Raw genomic sequence first — 22,395 nt, forward strand, 5'->3', positions numbered from 1 at the left:
GATGATTGTGAGATCCAGGCCAGCATGGGTTACATACTGAATTTCATGTTGGCCTGGGCTAGAGAGACCCTATCCCCCAAAAAGCCAAACAAAAAAGGTCAACAACAAAACCCCAAGCAAACAAAACAATACAGATACAGTAAATATCTGAGAAATCAATGACTATGCCAGTTATGAAATTCAAGATCTCTACATTTTACAAGAGAAAATTATCTTTAGACATAACCACTGAATTGATTTAAAAAACAAAACCAAGCCGGGAGTGATGGCGCACGCCTTTAATCCCAGCACTCGTGAGGCGGAGGTAGAAGGATTGCTGTGAGTTCGAGGCCACCCTGAGACTCCATAGTGAATTCCAGGTCAACCTGGGCTAGAGTGAGACCCTACCTCGAAAAATCAGAAAATAAAACATAAAACAAACAAACAAACCAGTGGGCATGGTGGTGCATGCCTTTAATCCCAGCTTTTAGGAGGCAGAGGTAGGAGGATTGCCATGAATTCAAAGCCAGCTTGCGACTACATAGTAAATTCCACGTCAGCCTGAGCCAGAGACCCTACCTTGGGGAAAAAGATGTAACAAAACAAAAAATCCTGCTGAGCCAGCCATGGTGGTAGACACCTTTATTCCCAGAACTCCTCAGGCAGAGGTAGGACTGCTGCAGGCAGAGGTAGGAATGCCATGAGTTCAAGGGCAGCCTGAGACTACATAGTAAATTCCAGGTCAGCCTGGGTTAGAATGAGACCCTACCTCAAAAATAAATACATAAAGTAAAATAAAAACCCTAATTTAAAAATTTTAAGGCGGGGTTGAAGCACAGATACATAATGTAATGGGGAAGGGGTTAATGAAACATAGTGGTGATTCTTAACCTTGTATACATTTATAAAACTCACAGACCTACACAATAAAAAGCTAAATGTTAATTATGGTATGTTAATTAGACTTTAATTTAAAATTTTTTTTTTGAAATCAGCTGATTGGTTTAATTGATTTCAGGTTCATCACAATTTATTGATTCCTTCAAAACAGAAGGGAAGTCAGCAACATTAAAATTCTTAAAAAATACTGTAGCAGGCATTTTAGAATCTAATTTCTTTTTAATGAATGGGGGAAGAGAATTGGCCCTAGCTACTGCAACTGAACTCCAGATGTGTGTGCCACTTTGTGTGTCTGTCTGGCTTATGTGGGATCTGGGGAATCGAACATGGGTCCTTAAGCTTCGCAGGCAAGTGCCTTAATCACCAATCCATCTCTCCAGCCCCTAGAGTCTAATTTATTTTTTAATTTTTTGAGATAGGATCTCACCTTGTAGCAGGGGCTGGCCTAGAATTCACTACACATTCCAAGCTGCCTTAATTCAAGGTGATCCTCCTCCCCAGTCTTTAAAGTACTAGGAATACAAGTTCTATCACACCCAGTCTAGTATGTAATTTTAAGTGTTTTTTTCTTAAATTTTTTTTCTTTATTTATTTGAGAGTGAGAAAGAGGCAGAGGGAGAAAAAGAGAATGGGCATGCCAGGGCTTCCAGCCACTGCAAATGAACTCCAGATGTGTGCACCCCATTGTGCATCTGGCTAACGTGGGTCCTAGGAAATCGAGCCTTGAACAGGGGTCCTTAGACTTTATAGGCAAGCACTTAACTGTGAAGCCATCTCTCCAGCCCTTAAGTGATTTTTTTTAAAGAGATACAAATGCATCTATAGCTATACTTCTTCCATGAACAAAGAACACAAAAAGCCATTACTTTTACATAAAAATTTAAAATATATCAAGAAATATAACTGTGGCTATAGCTTGGTGGTAGTGCTTATCCAGCAAGAATAAAGTCTTGATTCAACCCCCAGAAACACACAAATATACAACAGGAACAATATTCTTAGAGTATGGTTTGTAATAACAGACTAATAGTGATAAACAGAAAAACTAGCCCCAAAAGAGCTAAAGCTATTTATACTCATATAATGGAATAGCAGTGAAATCCATCAAGTACATAGCTACCATTAAGGTGAATGAACCTCAGAAGCACTGTGTGTGTGAGTGAGAGAGAGAGAGAGAGGGAGGGACAGAGAGATTGACTGATTTATGTGAGTTCAGAAATAAAGTATATTATGTGGTATATTTTATATGGTAAAACCATACAAAGGGACATTAAACATGGAGTCTGGTTTACCTGAAGCATAGGTGTGGGACAGCAGATGGATATAGCATGGAATGCATGTGAAACTTCAAAAGTTATTAGTAATGAAGCTGGGCGTGGTGGTGCACGCCTTTAATCCCAGCACTCGGGAGGCAGAGGTAAAGATCGCCATGAGTTAAGGCCATCCTGAGACTACATAATGAATTCCAGGCCAGCCTGAGCTAGTGAGACCCTATCTCAAAAAACTTCTGAAGTTGGACTGCATTTTATTATTAAATATATTTCTGTTCTACATTTTAGACCTTATGTATATAAGATATTTTAAAATTAAAAAAAAAAAACAGATTCTTGGTGTTGGAGAGAGAGCTCAGAGGTTGAGGGCACTTGCTTGCAAAGCCAGATGACTGGTGTTCCATTTCTTAGTGCCCACAGATGCACAGAGTGATGTGTATGTATGGACTGTGTTTGCAGTGGCAAGAGGCCCTCCCTGGTGCATCCATTCTTTCTTTTTACCTCTCTCCCCACCTCTCAAATGGATACACTATAAACCTAGCTGTTGGAGAAGCTGAGGTTGGAAGATCCTAAATTCAAGGCCAGCCTAGGCTACAGAGTGAGATTAATGGGGCCCCCCACCCACCACCAAGGTAGAGTCTTGCTCTTGCCCAGGCTGACTTGGAATTCACTGTGTAGTCTCATGGTGGCCTTGAACTCCTGGTGATCCTCCTACTTCTGTCTCTCAAGTGCTGGGATTAAAGGGCCTGTGCCACTATGCCTGGCTCTTTTCTTTCTTAAAAATAGTTTTGTTGGGCTGGAGAGATGGCTTCACAGTTAAGGCACTTGCCTGTGAAGCCTAAGGACTCAGGTGTGATTCCCTAGTACCCATGTAAGCCAGATGCACAAGGTGGCACATGCCTCTGGAGTTCATTTGCAGTGGCTGGAGGCCCTAGTGCACCCATTCTCTCTATCTGCCTCTCCCCACCCCCAATAAATATTAAAAATATTTTTGTTGACATCAAAATAGACTTGTTTAAAAGGAATTCAGTAGACGGGGAAAAGGAAGGGTGGTGGGAGAGGATTATGTTAATTGTATATTGGCTATATGTAGAGGTTGTTAATAAAGTTTTAAAAAGCCAGGTGTGGTCATCCATGCCTTTGAACCCAGACAAAGGATCACTGTGCTTCCAAGGCCAGCCTGGGCTAGAGTGAGACCCTACCTTGGGGGAAAAAACCAAGTTTGCCCAGAAACAGTGGCATATGCCTTTAATCTCAGTAACTCAGGGGGTTGAGGTAGAAAGATGGCTGTGAGGACAGCCTAAGACTATATAGTGAATTCCAGGTCAGCCTGGGCTACAGAAAGACCCTACCCTCAAAAAAACCAAACAAATTAAAAAGCCGGGTGTGGTGTCACATGCCATTAATCTCAGCACTTGGGAGGCAGGAGGAGGAGGACTGCTGTGAGTTTGTGGCCACCCTGAGAATACACAGTGAATTCCAGGTCAGCCTGGGCCAGTGTGAGACCCTAACACAAAAAATTAAAAAAAAAAATACAGATGCATGTGTTACTTTTGCATATAGCTTTGTGAATACTGGGGAACTGCACTCAGGCTGGTAGTCTTTGCAAGCAAGAGCCTTTAAGTGCTAGCCCCAGCCCAAGTTTGACCCTTTCTAAATTAAAAGAAAAAGAGGGAGAATGTTTGCCTAGCATGTGCAAGGCCCTATCAGTATCCAGTAAAACACATGTGCACGCGTGCGCGCGCACACACACACACACACACACACACACACACACACACACACACACACGGGGGGGGGGGAATGAACGAACGAACAATGGAAGAAAGGTAGGTGAGTCTGTTTAAAATGGATTGCTTCCAAAAGGAACCAGACATTATAGCTCAAGCCTACACTCACAGCACTTTGAGAGGCAGAAACAGTTGGATCAATCATGAGTTCTCGGCTAGCTTGGTTTACATGACAAGTTTCAGGCCAGGTAAGAGAACACAGTGAGACCCTGTCTCAAAAATCAAAATGAAAAGCCAGAAATACAGGTTACTATCTAAAGGGAGTATGATATAATAAATACAATACAACTGAAGTTAAGATTTCAGTCCCTGCTGTACCAATAATTGGATGTAACAAGGTAAGCAAGCATTTTAGAGCCTGTTTTTCTCACCTACAGGGAGGTTTACTTAGAGGGCTAAAAACAAACACCCAATTCAGCACAAATCTCAAAAGTAATATGACATGAAGAGTTCTTGATCACCTACACAGCTTTTCCCAGACATAACAGACCAAATTTAATTTGTCCTAAGCATTTTGCTTTCAAACTAGCTCTAGAACCCAACCGGTCATTCCTATACAAACAAAAAATGATCTACCACCTGAAAGATCCACCCTTAGTTATAAACTGACAGTATCTCAGGTTTTATATGTACAAATGCATGCCGTGGCCACCAAACTTATCACCCAAAAACAATTCTATGATTTGGTTTATTCTGTAGTAGTAACAACACTGATATCCATTACTAAAACATGTTTCTCTAATAATATCAAATCAAGTTTAGTAGCCAATGGTTCATATGAACAGATTCCTATGATCCTGTTAATACCCTAAGTCATGGTTTAAATCTAGCTATACCTTATTTTGTTTTTATCTTAAATTCTTAAAAAATTTTAAATCATATTTAATTGTAACTACCAAAAGATACAGAAAGTAAATAATCATATTTTCTTTCACAACATATATTATTATAAAACTCTGGGACTCAGCAAGTAAGTAGTAATGGTTTGAAAAAAAAATCCTTTCATTTTCCCCTTTCTACACACTTCAAATATTCGAGAATCTTCTACTTTGCTACAGAACTTGAATGATTGTGAAAAATGGTTAAGACCCAAAGACAAATAAAAGTGGTCAAATAGTAATAGCTCAAGACAGAGAGACACCCGTTCTTCAGAAGAGCTGGCTGAAGATACTGAAGAAGTCCTCTAAGAAGAATACTTACTCTCCCATAAAACAGAAAATAAGAAGATACTGAGAATTTTGTTTAAAGCCTTCCTAGAAACAAGCTAGAATGTGTCTGTGACTTTCAGTCCTGTGTAGGGAAAGGGTAAATATATAAGAACCTGGAAGAAAGCTTTGAAGTGAACATCCTCTTGAACGGTAGTGTTCTGATCACTTGGGAGAAGAGGGAACAGGCTCTGTAGTCTCACCCTCTCACAAATCACCTTGTTAGGATGGCCAGGTAGAGGTGTTGAATTGGCCCCGGGAGATATCTGGGAAAAAGAGGGAGAAGAAAAGGATAGTTCATGGCTAGCCACACCAATATGGAGAATCAAGCCTATGAAGGACAGTCTGGGTTTTCAAAAGTATCTGACAGATTCTGTTAGCAGAGACTGGGGGGAAAAACACCAAAAGTTTAAACATCACAACATCAGGAAGCAGATAGGGCTTTGGCAATAAAAAATCAGTCTCTGGCTCTCTCCCACTCACACCACATTTTGAAGCAAAACATCACAGCATAAGAAAACCAAGTTCTTGCTTTCCCAAGTATCTACTGATACCTTTTTTGTTGGTGCTAACTCTAAAATTCTAAAGGCCAGACATCATGCTAAGAAAATCTGATGTAAAACCGGGAGTGGTGGCACACACTTTTAATCCTAGCACTCGGAAGGCAGAGGTAGGACTGCCATGAGTTCAAGGCCACCCTGAGACTTCATAGTGAATTCTGGTCAGCCTGGGCCAGAGTGAAACCCTACCTCAAAAAAAAAGAAAAAGAAAAAGAAAAAAAATCTGAGATAAAGTCACCTATCTTAAAGTACAGAATGGTTAGAATTTGTCAGGACCATATTATTTTTTTTTCCCTCAGTATTTGTGGTACAACTTCTACTCGGACAGATTGTGCAGCTTATATTTAACTGGGGACATCACTCTTCTCAACAAACCTAGCAACATTCACAGAACAGTAGGGAGAGGCTGAGGCAGGAGAATCACAAGTTCTGAGCCAGTTTGCAGTACATATTGACTCTGTCTCAAAGTCAAACAAACAATCCAAACAATACCAACAAAAACCTAGAGACTGGGGCTGGAGGGATGGCTTAGCAGTTAAGGCACTTGCCTGCAAAGCCAAGGGATCCTGGTTCAATTTTCCAGGACCCACGCAAGCCAGATGCACAAGGGGGTGCATGCATCTGGAATTCCTTTGCAGGGGGCTGAAGCCCCAGTGCACCCATTCTCTTTCTCACACACACATACACACATAAATTAAAAACAACAACAGAAAAACACCTAGAGACCTTCCTAAGAAATAAGTCCAAAAGTAAATGTAGCATTTATTTATTTAAGTTTTTCAAGGTAGGGTCTCACTCTAGCCCAGGCTGACCTGGTGTGTGGCTTGGCTCCCATAAATTTATATTCTAAAGTCCACCCCTTGTCAACATGACACACAAACACACATTTAAGTCATCCCCTCACCCCACTGTCTCCAGAGCTTCATAGCCATCTCAATGCAAAATACATCTGTTCAACTTAAAAAGTCCTCAGACTAACATTAAGTACAAGTGCAGAGTATCTTCTGCGACTCAGGCAAATTCGTAACTGTGAGCTCCAATAACACCAAGAAACAAGTTATATACTTCCAACATGCATCAAACTTAGTAAACACTTCCAATCCAAAAAGGAAGAATGGAACTGGGCATGGTGGCAAACGCCTTTAATCCCAGCACTCAGGAGGCCGAGATAGGAGGATCACCATGAGTTCGAGGCCACCCTGAGACTACATAGTTAATTCCAGGTCAGCCCTGGGCTACAGTAAGACCCTACCTCGAAAAACCAAAACCAAAACCAAAAAGGAGGAGGAGGAGAATGGGGACATAGCAGGGGAAGATCAGACTAAAGAAGGACCTATAACCAAACAGAGCAAACTCCAAATCTTCCATGTCTGGCACATGGGACTCCTGATGAGACCATCTGAGCTCCAAAGGGCTTGGACAGCATCACCCCAAATCTGCAGCTTTCCTCAGCAGACATTCTATGGTTCTTTTATTGCCGACATTTCCCTTCACAGCTTTACACTGTCTACTTCCAAGGACTCTCTGACCCTGCCTCACATTGCCTACCTTCAGTGATTCTCTGGAACTGTGGCAAAATATTCCATGAACACCCTCCATTTTGTACTGTTCATTCTTCCAAAGCCAATTATCATATGGGCAATACTGTCCAGTTCTGCTTTAGGAAGAAGCTTGGTACCCATGGGACATAGCTACAGAGGTCTGTGCATGTCTTCCAAACTCATTCTGTAGAAATATTTCCCCAGGCAGCAGTTCCTGAGGAAACCCCCTACAATTTATGCTTTCTTCTTTCAAGTGAATTTGGAATTTCACAACATGGATGGGTGGGGTTCTGTCCTCACATCTTTGTTATTGTCCCAACACAGGTTTTGGTGCTGATTTCCTTAACAATTACACCTGCTTTCTCCATAGCAACCTGAAGTGATGCTACATTGATTGGCATTTCCTCTGCCAAAGTAGTGCATTATTTTTTTTGAAAATATACATACATACATGTATGTATGTATATTTTGTTGTTGTTGTTTTGTTTTTTTCAAGGTAGGATCTCACTCTAGCTCAGGCTGACCTGGAATTCAGTATGTAGTCTCGGGGTGGCCTTCAACTCACAGCAATTTTCCTACCTCTGCCTCTGTGCTGGGATTAAAGGCGCTGGCCACCACGCCTGGCTTAAATATTTTTACTTATTTATTTGACAGAAAGGGGAGGAAAGCATGAGAGTGAGAGAGAATGAGACAGAATGGGTGCACCAGGGCCTCCAGCCACCACAAATGAACTCCAGATGCATGCGTCCCATTGTGCATCTGGCTAACATGGGTCCTAGGGAATTGAACCTGGATCCTTTGGCTTTGCAGGCAAACACCTTAACTGCTATGCCATCCCTCCAGCCCAGTGCATTATGTTTAAGTATCACTCAAGTTCTTAGGACATGGGCAGAATGCAGCCAGTTTATTTGATATCATGTAACATGAACTTCCTCCAGCCTAGTTCTTTTTTAGCCTAGTTCTTGACAGACTCCTGTTCTTTTCTAAAACCTCATAACCTAATCTGGATAACCACTTGCAATAATGCCCAGAAGCTAATGTAATTTACATAATCCCTCATAGGTGATTCTAGGCCCTTTCAAGTTGACAATATAAACCATCAAGAACATATAAACAAAGGGCTGGAGATATGAGGAGATAGGTCAGTGGTTAAAGGCTCGTGCCTGCAAAACCCAATGGCCTGGGTTCAATTCTTCAGTACCCATATAAAGCCAGATCACAAAATGGCATATGCATCTGGAGTTTGTTAGCAGTGACAAGAGGCCCTGGTACATTCACACTAACTCATTCACACTCAAGGCCACCCTTGGCTACATAGCAAGTTTGAGACAAGGCTGGAGTATATGACACCCTGTGTCAAAACATCAAAAACTAAAACAAAACAAAACGACCGAATAGATACAAGCAGCCAACTATAATGTTCACATGGTATAAAACAGACAAAAGTTAAAATACATCTCATTTGATCTCAGGATAAAAAGAATGCTGGAACTTGACCCCTGATACTGCAAAAGAAAAAAAAAGTTCATCTTACCAGGTATGGTGGTATATGCTTATAATCCAGCACTCAGGCTGAGGCAGGAGGATTGCCATAAATCTAAGGCCATCCTGGACTAGATCGGAAGAGAAGGTAGCAAGGCATGGTAGACCAAGCCTTCAATCCCAGAACTCAGGCCACGATAGTTCAACCTGGGTTAGATTGGGACTCTGCCTCAAAAAGGGGGGCAGGGGGAAAGGGAGCTGAAGAGATGGCATAGCAGTTAAGGCGCTTGCCTGCAAAGCCAAAAGACCTTGGTTTGATTCCCCAGGACCCACGTAAACCAGATACACAAAGCGCATGTGTCTGGAGTTTGTTGGCAGTGGCTGGAGGCCCTGGTGTGCCTGTTCTTTCTCTATCTGCATCTTTCTCTCTCAAATAAAATACTAATAACCAACAATTTATAAGCTTTTTATTGGGATTATCATCATCATTAGTTATTACGCAAAAGTAGATTTATAGAGACATTATTAGAACTTGTTCCTTCTAAAGCTGCTTCTGATAATAGCTTTCTTCTTAATTTATTTACTTTTTTTTTTCCCCATAAGTGAAGTAGATGATCTGCAGGTAAGTGGTTTCTAAAGCCAGCTTTCTTGGGTCGGGGGAGAGGGAGGGTTTTCAAGACAGGGCCTAACGTACTCCAAATTGGAGTCAAACTTTTCTCCTGCTTTAGCCTCCTAAGTGCTGGGATTAAAGGCATATACCACCATACCCAGGCTAGGCCAGTATTAAACGGTGTAGTTTCTACAAATTAAGTTGTTTGAAGACCTGAACATGAAATGCAAATGGTTATACTCTGGGGTGAGGAATGTGGTTGTTTGTTTAAGGCAACATGGTCTCACTCTAGCTCAGACTGAACTGAACTGGAACCTCTCTGTAGCTTAGGCTGGCCTCAAACTCAGTATCATCTCCTACCTCAGCCACCTAAGTGTTGGGATTACAGGCATAAACCACCTCACCCAGCTTGGATCTATTCATTTTCACTACTGGTATATGGGCTGGTCAAAAGCCTTTAAAATACAGCCTAAGTAAAAGGAGAAAACAAAACACTAGAGGAGAGATCAGGTTCAGTGTGTTGCCTTTGGCAAGTATTTACTCCTCTAGATCCAATCTTGGCACCTAAAGTGAATCAAATCCAAATAATCTAACAATTCAAATATTCTCACTTCTTCCATGATGAAAATATTAATCTCTCAAAAGCAATTAAGCAGATTACGTTATTAACAGGAACACACACACACAGTATCTTTTATTTATTTATCTTTAGAAAGAGAGGCGAAGTGAGAAGAGAGGGAGAATGTGGATACACCAGGGCCTCCAGCCACTGCAAAGCAACTTCAGATGCATGTGCCACCTTGCTCATCTGGCTTACATAGGTACTAGGTAATATCGAACCTGGGTCCTTAGGCTTTGTAGCCAAGTGCCTTAACTACTAAGCCATCTCTCCAGCTCGCCATACATTTGTGTGTGTGTGTGTGTGTGTGTGTGTGAGAGAGAGAGAGAGAGAGAGAGGGGGGGGGGGGAGGGAGGGAGGGAGAGAGACAGACAGAGAGGGAGAGGGAGAGAGGGAAATGGCTTATAGTAATACATATGTACAAACTCTTTTAAAAAATCTATTCTTAGCCAGGTGTGGTGGCGCACGCCTTTAATCCCAGCGCTCGGGAGGCAGAGGTAGGAGGATCGCCGTGAGTTCGAGGCCACTCTGAGACTACATAGTGAATTCCAGGTCAGCCTGGGCTAGAGTGAGACCCTACCTCGAAAAAACAACAACAACAACAAAAATCTATTCTTTACATTAGTAATTGACATTGAATATACAAATAAATAGGTTTCTAACATTTCTATGCATTGTACTTTGATCACACCCATTTTCTCTCTGCTTGCAAATTAATACAAAATAAACATATTATGGTCAGAAGCCAAGCACTGTAGCACATACTTGCACTTGGAGGTGGAGACAGAAGACCACTGAAGGTCATCTTTGGCTAAATAATGAGTTCAAGTCCAGCCCGGGTTATAAAACAGAAACTGCACTTTAATATGTGGAATTCATAAATGAGATGAAAGAACTGAATCACTGTGATAATATGTGTTGTAGCTCTTACTAAATTATTCCTTCCCATCTCCCATACGGAGAAAGTATATATACCTAAATGTGCTGCCCTGCCTTTGAGAAGCGTTTTATCACTGGGCAAAAAACAAATGTTTCCTTAGCTTTTACTTTCTGGAAGTAGAGCTTGAAAAGATTTTGCTTACATAGTATAGTATGGAAACAGGGATGTGTGCCCATTTGCAGAGTGGAAGAAACGTAAAAAGCTGACTTGTGATATAATTTCTATCAATCTCTGAATTAAGTTACTGAGAAAAGTTCATGGTATATAATTAACGACTCAATAAAGCTACTTTTAAAACAGGCTTTTATCCAGACATGGTGACCTACACCTGTAATCCCAGCACTTGTAGAAGCAGAGGAAACAGGATCGTTACAAGTTTGAAGCCAAACCAGACAAGAGTAATTTCCATGTCAGCCTGGGCTAGATAGAGCGAAGCCTTCCCCCACCCCTCAGAACAGGGTTTGGGCTGTAGATGCTGCTCAGGGGTCTCATGTGCGTGACTGGACTCCATCCCCAGCACAACAAAAATCAAGGTGTGGTGTGATGACACAAATAATCCCAGCACTAAGGAGGCAAGAGAATCATGAGTAGGTCAGCGGGACTGCAGACAGAAATTCAATTTCAAAAACTTAAAAAAAAAAAAAAAAGAAAAGAACACAAAGATTTGATTCTAAAAAGTGGACATTGAAGTTCAAACAGGACAGTGGTGAATGTCAGCTGCATTACCCTTTTGAGGTCCAAGACAAGTCTTTTCTACTTTTTTCTAAGATTCTATTATTCATTCTCTTTCCTCGTGGCCCCCCAGCATGTAAATGAAAGAAATACGAAAGATAAAACTCATTCTTCATTTTTATAGTTGTTTTGAAAGTATTTCTATTTACTTGAGAGAGAGTTGTGTGTGTGCACATGCGTGCTAGGTCCTCCTGCCATTGCAAGCAAACTCTAGAAGTAAGTGCTACTTCATGTGACTGGCTTTACAAGGGTATTGGGGAAATCAAACCAGGGCTATCAAACTCTGCAAGCAAGTGCCTTTAACTGCTGAGCGCTCTCAAGCCCTGAAAACTAATTTCTGACAAGTCACTGGGTACCAATTTAAGGCAAAACTATCCTAAAATTGGTACTACCTCTTCAGGAAGGATCATTATTGCCCAGCATGGTCTAACATTAAAAAAAGTATACTTCTATTCTTTTGTTATTGGTTTTCTTTTTTAATTTAGTTGGGGGGAAGGAGAGAGGGAGAAAATGGGTGCACTAGAGCCTCTTGCCACTGCAAAAGAACTCCAGATGTATGCATCACCTTGTGCATCAGGCTCTATGTGGGTACTGGGAAATCAAACCTGGGTCGTTAGGCTTTGCAAGCAAGCACCTTAACTGCTGAGCCAACTCTCCAGCCCTATATTTCCTATTCTTGAGTTAAGACAGATTAAGTAGACCTAAGACTTTTGATGATCATAGCAAACTCAAGGTTGGTGAACAGCTTAGACTACATATGTTCTTTATTCTTACTTGTCCAGAATTTTATGAAAGAATAAAAGGAATAAAGCAGTGAGACATACACAACTAAGAAATATAAAACGTCGTGAATTGGGAGAAAAATGAGACCGTGTATATATAGCCTTTCTTCATCATCATCTGTTTAAATTTCTCCATTCACTATACAAAGTTCAAACATTTATTTTCTCTAAACAAACTATCATATTAGGTATATAACGTCTACTAATGAATGAACTAGAAAAGGACTAGACCAGAACTATAATTCAAGTCCTTATTTACAATGTTTGTGCTCTCCAAAGAAAGCAAGCGATGAGTTAAGCACAGTTGATGAAAAGTGAAAACTTATCTGCATTTAAATTGGAAACCAACCAGAAAATTAATAAGCAGCCCCCAAACCATGCAATAATATAAGAACTACTTTTCCAGGAAGAGCAAATAAATAGTGGTAGCCTAACACAACCTAAGGGGCAGCACAAAATACAGAGGTTCTGATGGAATAAACCTGAAGACAAATATCTCTATCAATGGGCATTTCAGAATTTTAACTGTAAGCATATTTCAACCACATTCCCTACTAGGCCCAAGACAGAGTAAAAAATAAGCACAAACAGAAACAGCCTGGCAATTTAATGTAGTTAACTAAAGTCTTATCCAATGTTGTTGGCAGAGATAGACAACAGCTCTATTCTACATAGTAAGCTCAGATTAACAAGTGTAACTGTGCCATCCTGTTTATTCTTTATCCAAAATCAGGTTACTCTCATGGTGGTTCACGTCTGTAATCTCAGGGCTCAGGATGCTGAGGTAGGTGGTTTGCCTTGAATTCAAGGACAACACTGCCTACAGAGTGAGTTCCAGGTCAACCTGGGCTACCGTGAAACCCTGCCTCAAAAATAAATTGTAAACAGCCTGCAATGAACATATTTAAAATTAGTAAGTTCTCAAAAGGTAAAATACAATGTTACCATTTACAAGACGGGGGAGGGGAGGAACTACTGAAAAAGTTACATTCAGTAATAGTATTGCCAGTTAAAACTTACATCTTTTAAGAGTTGCACTTTCCTTGCACCCAACCTGACACTTTATTTTTAACTTGTTTTATTCCTAAGAAAGTTGTATTTCTTCCATTAAACAGTGTTTCCAAGACAGGTACAATTTTATTTCAATTCACTGAGTCAAGAACTGTAGGAATAGATTTTTTTAAGCCTAGTTTTAAAGAACTCCTTTGTATTTAAAGAAATTAATGGTAAACATTTACTATAACAGTATACACAATCAACCTAAAACAGTATCGAGCAGAAGTAGCAGTCTAAGTAACCATTGTGTATTAGCGTTGAATTAATTTAAATGTCCACCACTTATGAAAAATACCAACTCCTATGAAACTAGCAATGGCTATATATAAGTATTTACTTCTAATCACGGCAGAAAAATTAGCATACCCAACTTTTAATTAATAACACACATCATTTTTACAACACAAAGAAACGCGCTTTCTCTTACAAACTATACACAGGGGGAAAAAAAAAACAAAACAAAACTTCTCCTTGACCTTCCATAACCTGAAAAGCTCCCGTTTCAAAAACCAACCTCTCTCATTCTTCAGCCCTGAAAGGAAGAAACTTCCATCCACTGAGAACAAAACGGAACCTGTCTAGAAACCCGCGGGGACAGAAGGCCGCGACAGAGGACCCTTCCGACCGGGTTCTGCGTTCTCCAGGGTGACATCATTTCACCTGCGCCTGGGTAACAAGGGCGGAAGGAGAGCGAGCCCCGGAGCCGAACGTCCTCGCCGCCGCCGCAGGAACAAAGGGCGCGGGCTGCCAGGCCGAGGCTCTCGGTGCCGCCGGCGCGGCCCACACTGCGCACTGGCCCGCGGCCCGTACCTGCGAGGGGAGGCTCCGCCCTGCGGGGCCGCTCGCGCCGGGGCCGCCGCCTCCTATTGTGACCGCTCGCCCAGCCCGCAGCCGGCTCGCCAGCTCCGCCGTCCCCGGGCCTCCTCGCCCCCGGAACCTGCGCTCCGACGGAGGCGCTGTCACGGCGCTTCCTTCGTCCTGGCACCATCACCCAGGACTAACGCCCAGAGCTGACGGAGTCCGCTAACGCCGCGGAGGCGCCATCCTTGACAGCCAGCGCGCCAACCGCCCGGGCCTCGGCCGCGTCCAGCTCCGCCGCACGAGGGGCCGCGCCGCGCCCGCCGCAGCCCGCCGCGCCTAGGCGTTAGCCCACCGGGCTCGGAACGCACAGGCGTCGCCCTCCGCGGCTAGGCCGCGAGAAGCGCGCGCACGAGGCCCTCCCACACGAGGGCTTCCCGGCCGCCCGCCGTCCGCCCCTCGCCAGCACTAACCTAGCAGGCGAGCGCCGGCCGGCCAGCGCTCCGCCCCCTTCCCGCGGCCGGCCAGCCCCCTTTGTTTCCACCCCGCGGGGCGGGGCGGGGCTGCGCCCGTCCTGCGGCGCCGCGGAGAGCAATTCCGGCAACAGAGCCGGCGCGCAGCCCCGCCGCGCAGCCCCGCCTCCGGCCCGTGGGGTAACCCGCCGGCGCAGCTGCCGCACTGTGCCTGCTCCTCCCGACTAAGCTAGGCAGCAAGCGGGCAGCCTCCTTTTATGCTCACACAGAACATGCTATCGGCATGGCTCCACAAGGAGGAGTTTTTATTGATGTAGCCAGAAGAGTCTTACAAAGAGGGAAGCAGGTTCGTATCCAACTCGTCTGACTCCCAGCCAGGCAGTTACTCTGACCTTCCCGAGGGATGTGGAAATGAGATAAGCTCTAACAATGAAGCCAGCTGGGTTGTTGATCACATAGAAGACCCAACCGAGGAAGTAAGACTTTCTATAAAAGCAGAACAATAAACACATGAAAAAAGATTGTCCCATGCCACTGGACATTATGGAAGAGATGGGCTCATGCAAGCAGAAATTAGAAAATTCTTTAAAAGTAAAAGGTGGCGGAGCAAAATCAAAGAATTGGTGAGCAGAAAACCAAGACAGCCTAGTGTGGTGGCTCACCCCCCCCCCCCCCCCGGGGGCTGAGGCAGGAGGGCTGCAAAGAGTTTGAGGCCAGCCTGGGCTGTCGAGTAAGCTAGTTCTCAGCTGTTAGGTAAGAAATGGAGGAACGAAATGAAAATGTTTCTGAATGAACTGTGTACGTTTTATTTGTGAATATCGCCATAACATTTGTGTCAGCTAGTCCCAGGTATGGCTTTAGCACCAAGGGCTCTATAGTGACTCAACTCCAAGGTACTCAGAGGTTGAACAGAATTGCTCCAGTAATAATTCTAGGACAAAGGGAAGCTGGAATGAGATAACAGGCCCCTGTGAACATATCCTCTTTATTCTCACTATGCAGACCATTACCTAGTTGAGTCTCCCTCAAAAGCCTCTCTCTACCAGTCTTCCAAAGCAACCAGTTTGAAGAGACCATTAGAACTCTTAAGTTTGTTTTTTTGTTTGTTTTATTTCATGACTCAAGAGTTAAAGTCTCAAACATGCCTTTAAGGTACATGTCATAGATGGTTTCTTCTCTAAATGTTTTCCTCTCTTTTCTTTTGGTCTTTTGAGATAGGGTCTCACTCTAGCTCAGGCTGACCTGGAATTCCCTACGTAGTCTCAGGGTGGCCTTAATGGTGATCCTCCTACCTCTGCCTCCCGAGTGCTAGGATTCATGACTTTAATCCTCATACTGAAGCCAGGTGTGGATCCCCAGCAAAACACACACATGCGTGCACACATACATCTTTTCCCATATGATTGGTCATTAAGATACCTTTTTACACCAGGCGTGGTGGTGCATGCCTTTAATCCCAGCACTGGGGAGGCAGAAGTAGGAGGACTGCCATGAGTTTGAGGCCACCCTGAGACTACATAGTGAATTCCAGGTCAGCATGAACTAGAGTGAGACCCTGCTTCGGAAAAAAGACCAAATAAAAAAAAAAAGAGAGAAAGAAAGAAAGAAAGAAAGAAAAAAAGGTATCTTTCTATATTACTTTCTTAAAGATTTTATATTAGATCTATATATGACAAGTTGCTTTTTGGTTTGGTAAGGCAGTAGTTAAGTTGGTTTCTTGGTCAGGGTTGTTGCATATGCCTGTAATCCCAACACTTGAGAGGGTGAGGAAGAAGAATCAAGAATTTGAAGCCAGCCTTGACTATGTAGTGAGAAAAGTTTCTCTCCTCCCCCCACCCCCCATGTGGGTATTTGACACATCATTATATACTGAAAAAACTACTGGGTGAATTTGAGAACATGTCCCCCTCTCTTGCTCTCTATAAGATAAAATTTTTTTTTTTTTTTAAAGAAAAGACTTATTTCCAACCATTCTTCTGTTAAACACTGTTGCAGTCAGGTTCACAATGCTGACAGAAATCACCCAATCAAGAGCAGCTTGTGGGAAAAAAAAAAGGTTTATTTTGGCTTACAGGCTTGAGGGAAAGCTCCTTGATGGCAGGGGGAAACGATGGCATGAGGGTGGACATCACCTCCTGCCCAACAGCAGGTGGACAAGAAACACTGGCAAGGGGAAGTTGGCTATAATACCCATAAACTTGCCCCAATAATACACTGCCTCTTGGAGGTGTTAATTCCCAGAATACCTGTTTATGGGGGAGGGACACCTGAATCAAACTATCACATTCCGACCCTGGCCCCCATAAACTGATAACCATCCATGATATGAAATGTAATACATTCAGTCCAACTTTAAAAATATTTTCCCCATATGTTTTATCAATCTTAATGATGTTCAAACATCCCCATTATCAAAGGTTTTTTAACTGAGCTATAATATCAAAACATTCCCTCCAAAAAAACCCATAATGACACAGAATAAACACACTGCAAAAGATGGCACTGGGCATAGCAAAGAAACATTCAACCAATATAAGATTTAAACAGGGCAAACATCAAACTCTTTAACTCCAAGTCCAACAACTCTAGTCAGTGACAAATCTCCAAGTCCAATCATTTTAACCAGCAACAAGTCTCTATAGTTCCAATTCTGCCCCTCCAGCTAGGCTACTCACAATCCTGGAAAACTTCATCTGGGGCCAGCAGCTGTCCTTAGCAGCCATCCTGTGGTCCCAGCATCTCCAGTGGGTCTCCACTGCAACCTACAGTCCATTCTCACAGTTCCATTGGGTCTCCATGCAGGCTTTTACTCTGCCCGTGGCAGTTTCCAGAATATAAGACCATGATGCAAATTCAACGACCTTCTTCTGCATTTCTTATACTCCACGATACCAGGTAGAGTGCCAATTTGTTAATCCACGGGGGAAGAAAGAAGATTTTGAAGAACAGGACACTCCCTTCAGCATTCAGACCCCCTTAAAACATTGCATTCTTTCTGTTGTCCCAAAGCAGGTCAGATAGCCCAATCTCAATGGTTGTAATCTCTCATAAAATTGCAGCTGAATAGGCAGAAGTTTCAGCCCAAAGATTTCATTTCCGTGCCATATCCCTCTGTTCCCAAAGGTGCATTTCTACGCAATGCAACCCTGCACAGGTTCTCAGGGCATGGACAACAAACCCCTCACACAAACTGCTTCTAGCTCAGTCCAGGCAAAGTTGTTTCTCACCCTCATAAACCAAACCTAAGATTATGGGGACACCTGAAAAACTACCACAAATGTCAAGTTCCACATATTGTATGAGGTTAGTTTCTGGGTTCAGTAGCTCCAGATTTTTTTCATTCTTGTACTGATTCCATATTTCATAATTATTATTGCTTTATAAAACCCTTTTAAAGTTACAGCAAGTCATCTTTCCTCCATCTCAAAAGTACCACTGCCTTTTGAATTTCCATAAAAAATGTTTAAATCTGAATTCTAAAGAAGGAAAAAGAACAAAGGGAAAGAAAAAAGAACAAGCTAACTGGGTGAAATTTTAACTGGGACTGCACTGATGAGTAAAGGGGTAGCTTTACAATATTGAATCTTCGAATATCTGAGTAAACCTTATTTACTCATTTCTTTTTTTTTTTCTCAAAAATGCTTCATTACATTCTGTAGTTGTCTTGCATATTTTAGTTATTAGGCTTATTGTAGGAATTTTTTTTACATTAATTCGGTTAAAATAGTTTGTTGTCTTTTTAGTTTTCTGCATATATAATCCTGCATAAAACTGTGTATTTAGCAGAAAGTAAGAACTATTTGACATTTTTCCAATACATATTCATTTTAGTCTTACTAAACTGACCTCTACTATAAAGCTAAAGAGATACGGTGAGACCATTTATCTTTTTCTTATCCCAAATCTTTCCTAAAAAACTTAACATTTAATCCTATGAGCAAATTAAATGAGGTATCTTCTATTTGTAACATGCTCAAACTTTGTGTAATGGGTGTTAATTTTGTCAAAATTTTTCTACATCTACGATGGAAATTCTTGATACTAATAATAAAAAAACAAAACAAAACAACAATTAAGGGCTGGGGAAATGGCTTAGCAGTCACGGTATTTGCCTGCAAAGCCAAAGGAACCTGGTTCGATTTCCCAGGACCTACATAATAAGCCAGATGTCCAAGAGGATTCATGCATCTGGAGTTCATCTGCAGTGCTTGGAGGCCCTGCAGTGTCCATTCTCTCTTCCTCTCTATCTGCCCCTCCCAAATACATAAGTATTTTTTAAAAAACCCAGTTGACATTAAAAAACAAACAGCTGGGCGTGGTGGCACACACCTTTAATCCCAGCAGTCAGGAGGCAGAGGTAGGAGGATTGCCATGAGTTCGAGGCCACCCTGAGACTCCATAGTGAATTCCAGGTCAGGCTGGGCTAGAGTGAGACCCTACCTCGAAAAACCAAAAAACAAACAAACAAACAAAACAATTAACAGTAACACTGTTTGAAACAGGGCTGTTCTGCCATCACATCCATTGTCATATGCCCCAAATGTAACTCTAATCCAGTAACTTCAACCAATATTCCTGAGTTAGTGGCCTTTTCTGTATTTTTTTTTTTTATTTGAGAGCGACAGACACAGAGAGAAAGACACATAGAGGGAGAGAGAGAGAATGGGCACACCAGGGCTTCCAGCCTCTGCAAATGAACTCCAGACGCGTGTGCCCCCTTGTGCATCTGGCTAACGTGGGACCTGGGGAACCGAGCCTCGAACCGAGGACCTTAGGCTTCACAGGCAAGCGCTTAACCACTAAGCCATCTCCCCAGCCCCTTTTCTGTATTTTAATGCAGCATTAATCACTCTGCCTTGCAATTATGTGTTTATTAATTCTTCTACCCAAGATAATCAACTTCCATATGCAAAGAACTGAGTTTCACTAAGTCTGGCAATGGATCAAAAAATTACATATCATGGGCTGGGGAATACAGTTCAGTTGGTAGAAAGCTAGCCTAGAATGCACTAAGCCCTAGGATTGATCCTTAGCAACACATACAAATGGATGTGAGGGTACATTCCTGTAATCCCAGCACTCAGGAGGTAGAAGCAGGAGGATCAGACAGAAGTTGAAGGTCATCCTTGGCTACATAATGAGTTTGAGGGTGGCCTGGGCTACTTGCCATGTGTTCAATAAATAGTTCGATTAGTGGTTTGTAAATATTTCAGTGATAATTCCACTTTTCTTAAATTTCTAAGGAGAAATAGGACATAAAAACCAAGGTAAAGGGGGAAATAGAGAAAATACAAATTTGAAAAATTTTCCCGAAAGCTTGTTCTGTCCATTCTCATTCCTGTCTTCCCTCCCTAATCAGATAAAAGAACCCGATGAAACTCCACCACAGGATAGGTGTGTTGGCTGGGCAGTGTTCAGGCTAGCACTATCTACATGCAGGGCAAGACCTGATCTACTGCAAAACAATCAGCTTAAGCAGTTTCATCCAGAAAATAACACCTTTCTAACAGGAAAAGGTAAGTTAGCAGCAGATTCCAGCAATGGCTCATCCAAATCCAAGTCTACTGGAAGCCTTCAATACACAGCCATTTACTGATTGAGCTTTGGAGCAGGCTAGTAGATGGTAGTTAGGAGTGAGACTGCAGAGATAACATGTTAACTGGGATGACAGAGAGAAGGCTTTGGTTGCAGTGAAGGTGGGAGGGGTGGTAAATGCAAATACAAGGTGACAAAAGCATCAGTAAATAATTCAAGATGTAAGTGAATAAAGGTGAGCATCTAGGAAAGTGGAACCAAAAACAAGAAAACAGAGAACTATGTCATGTAAGAAGTGGCAAGTCCAGGGTGAAAGTAAAACATCAATGCATACCACAACATATTCAATCTCTAGGACTTGCAGTATGGACAGGCTTCTTCTGTATGGCCTGCCTTTACATGTATACCAATTGAAGTGAGCTCTGGCTCTTTCTCTTCTAGTTAGAGAAGAACATCTTGGGATCAATCATAGTGGCTCTCTCTCTAATATATAAAATACAGGTATGCATGTGAATATAAACAGATTTCCTAAACATAAAAAGCAACGAGACACATTTCAAAGGAATTTACGAACAAATTTCTTCCCTGAACTAATTTTAAATATAAGTGGGGGAAAATCATTGAAAATTAAGACAAGGGTCTGGAGAGATGGCTTAGCAGTTAAGGCATGTAGTGGTTTGATTCAGGTGTCCCCCAATAAACTTAGGTTTTCTGAATGCTAGATTCTGCAGGTGATGGCAATTAGAAATTACAGCCTCCTGGAGGCAGTGTATTGTTGGGGGCTGGCTTATGGGTGTTATAGCCAGTTTCCCATACCAGTGTTTGGCACATTCTCCTGTTGCTGTTGTCCACCTTATGTTGGCCAGGGGTTGATGTCCACCCTCGTCTCATGCCATCGTTTTCCCCTGCCATCATAGAGCTTTCTACTTGAGCCTGTAAGCCAAAATAAACCTCTCCCGTAGCCCCCCACAAGCTGCTCTTGGCCAGGTGATTTCTGCCAGCAATGTGAACCGGACTATAACAAGGTACTTGCCTGTAGAGCCTAAGGACCCATGTTCAACTCCCCAGATATCACATAAGCCAGACGCACAAGGTGGTACATGCATCTGGAATTTGACTGCAGTGGCTGGAGGCCCTGGCATACCAATACTCATTCTCTCTTTCTTTTAAAAAAAAAAAAAAAGAGCAGTCTGTTGGGCTTGCCCCTCCAAAAAAAATTAAGACAAGATGAGAAATCCTTTGCAAGTACTACAGACAATTAATATCCCCACACAACATGATACATTAGAGCTGATTATGTATCTCAGTTGTTAAAATGTCTAGTATGCCCAGGGATGTGATTTCCAGGAAGTGAGGCAATAGGGCCAGCAGTTTAAGGTCATTGTTAGCTACATATCTGAACTGGAGGCCAGCATGGACTATATCAGATACTATCTCAAAAGATACATGAGAACTAACCCCAAAAAGGAAAACATACAAAAAGAAACATCTGCAAAAAGATGCAAGTGACTATTGGACAAATGAACACATGAAAAGGTATACAACCTTAGCTTCAAAAACATATTAAGCCACAAATGGTGACTCATGCTTTTATCCTAGCACTAGGGAGGGGTGAGGTAGAAAGACTGCCATGATTTCAAGGCCAGCCTTTGCTAAAGTGAGAAACTGCCTTAAAAAATAAAGCAGGGACTGGAGATATGGCTTAGTGGTTAAGGCGAAGGACCCACATTCAAATCCCTAGGATCCACAGAAGCCAGACACATAAAGCGATGCATGTGTCTGGAGTTTGTTTGCACTGGCTAGAGGCCATGGCATGCCCATTCTCACTCTCTCAAACAGCTAAATAAATATGTAAAAAGCAACAAAAATAAATAAAAACAAAACAAGAAGGTATTCATATATACAATGTAAATGACAATAAGGATAATAGATGGTGTCAAAGGAAGATAATCTCATGGTAGAAGCAGGATTGGATCAGGTGAATGTGTAAAAAATACACATTTGGAGATGAAGACTAAATAACGTTTATATCCTTGAACTTACTAACTCAACTGTAATAATATGGGTTGGGGAGTTGGGTCAGTGTGTCCAGTACAAGAGCAGCTGAGTTTGATCAACACCC

The 22,395-nt window shown here is 42.3% G+C and overlaps 1 protein-coding gene across 6 annotated transcripts in view; it reads right to left on the minus strand.

The window, feature by feature from the left end:
- Rnf38 (ring finger protein 38) overlaps positions 1 to 22,395 on the minus strand; it is a 146,285-nt gene that overhangs the window by 40,015 nt on the left and 83,875 nt on the right. Inside the window, exons 1-2 of one of the 6 annotated variants that reach the window (XM_045153954.1) lie at positions 14,172 to 14,532; positions 10,093 to 10,098 (exon numbers count right to left, since the gene is read on the minus strand). The exons of 1 other annotated variant lie outside the window; for it this stretch is intronic. In XM_045153954.1, coding sequence (XP_045009889.1) covers positions 10,093 to 10,098; positions 14,172 to 14,455 — 290 coding nt within the window. In that variant the 5' untranslated portion in view covers positions 14,456 to 14,532. Of the gene's footprint in view, positions 1 to 5,261; positions 5,412 to 10,092; positions 10,099 to 13,981; positions 14,081 to 14,171; positions 14,533 to 22,395 lie in introns of those variants that run through there. 4 more of the 6 variants (XM_045153928.1, XM_045153941.1, XM_045153939.1 and 1 more) reach the window with 4 other exon arrangements.

This window comes from Jaculus jaculus, chromosome 1 (assembly GCF_020740685.1).
Source record: "Jaculus jaculus isolate mJacJac1 chromosome 1, mJacJac1.mat.Y.cur, whole genome shotgun sequence".
Taxonomy (NCBI): domain Eukaryota; kingdom Metazoa; phylum Chordata; class Mammalia; order Rodentia; family Dipodidae; genus Jaculus; species Jaculus jaculus.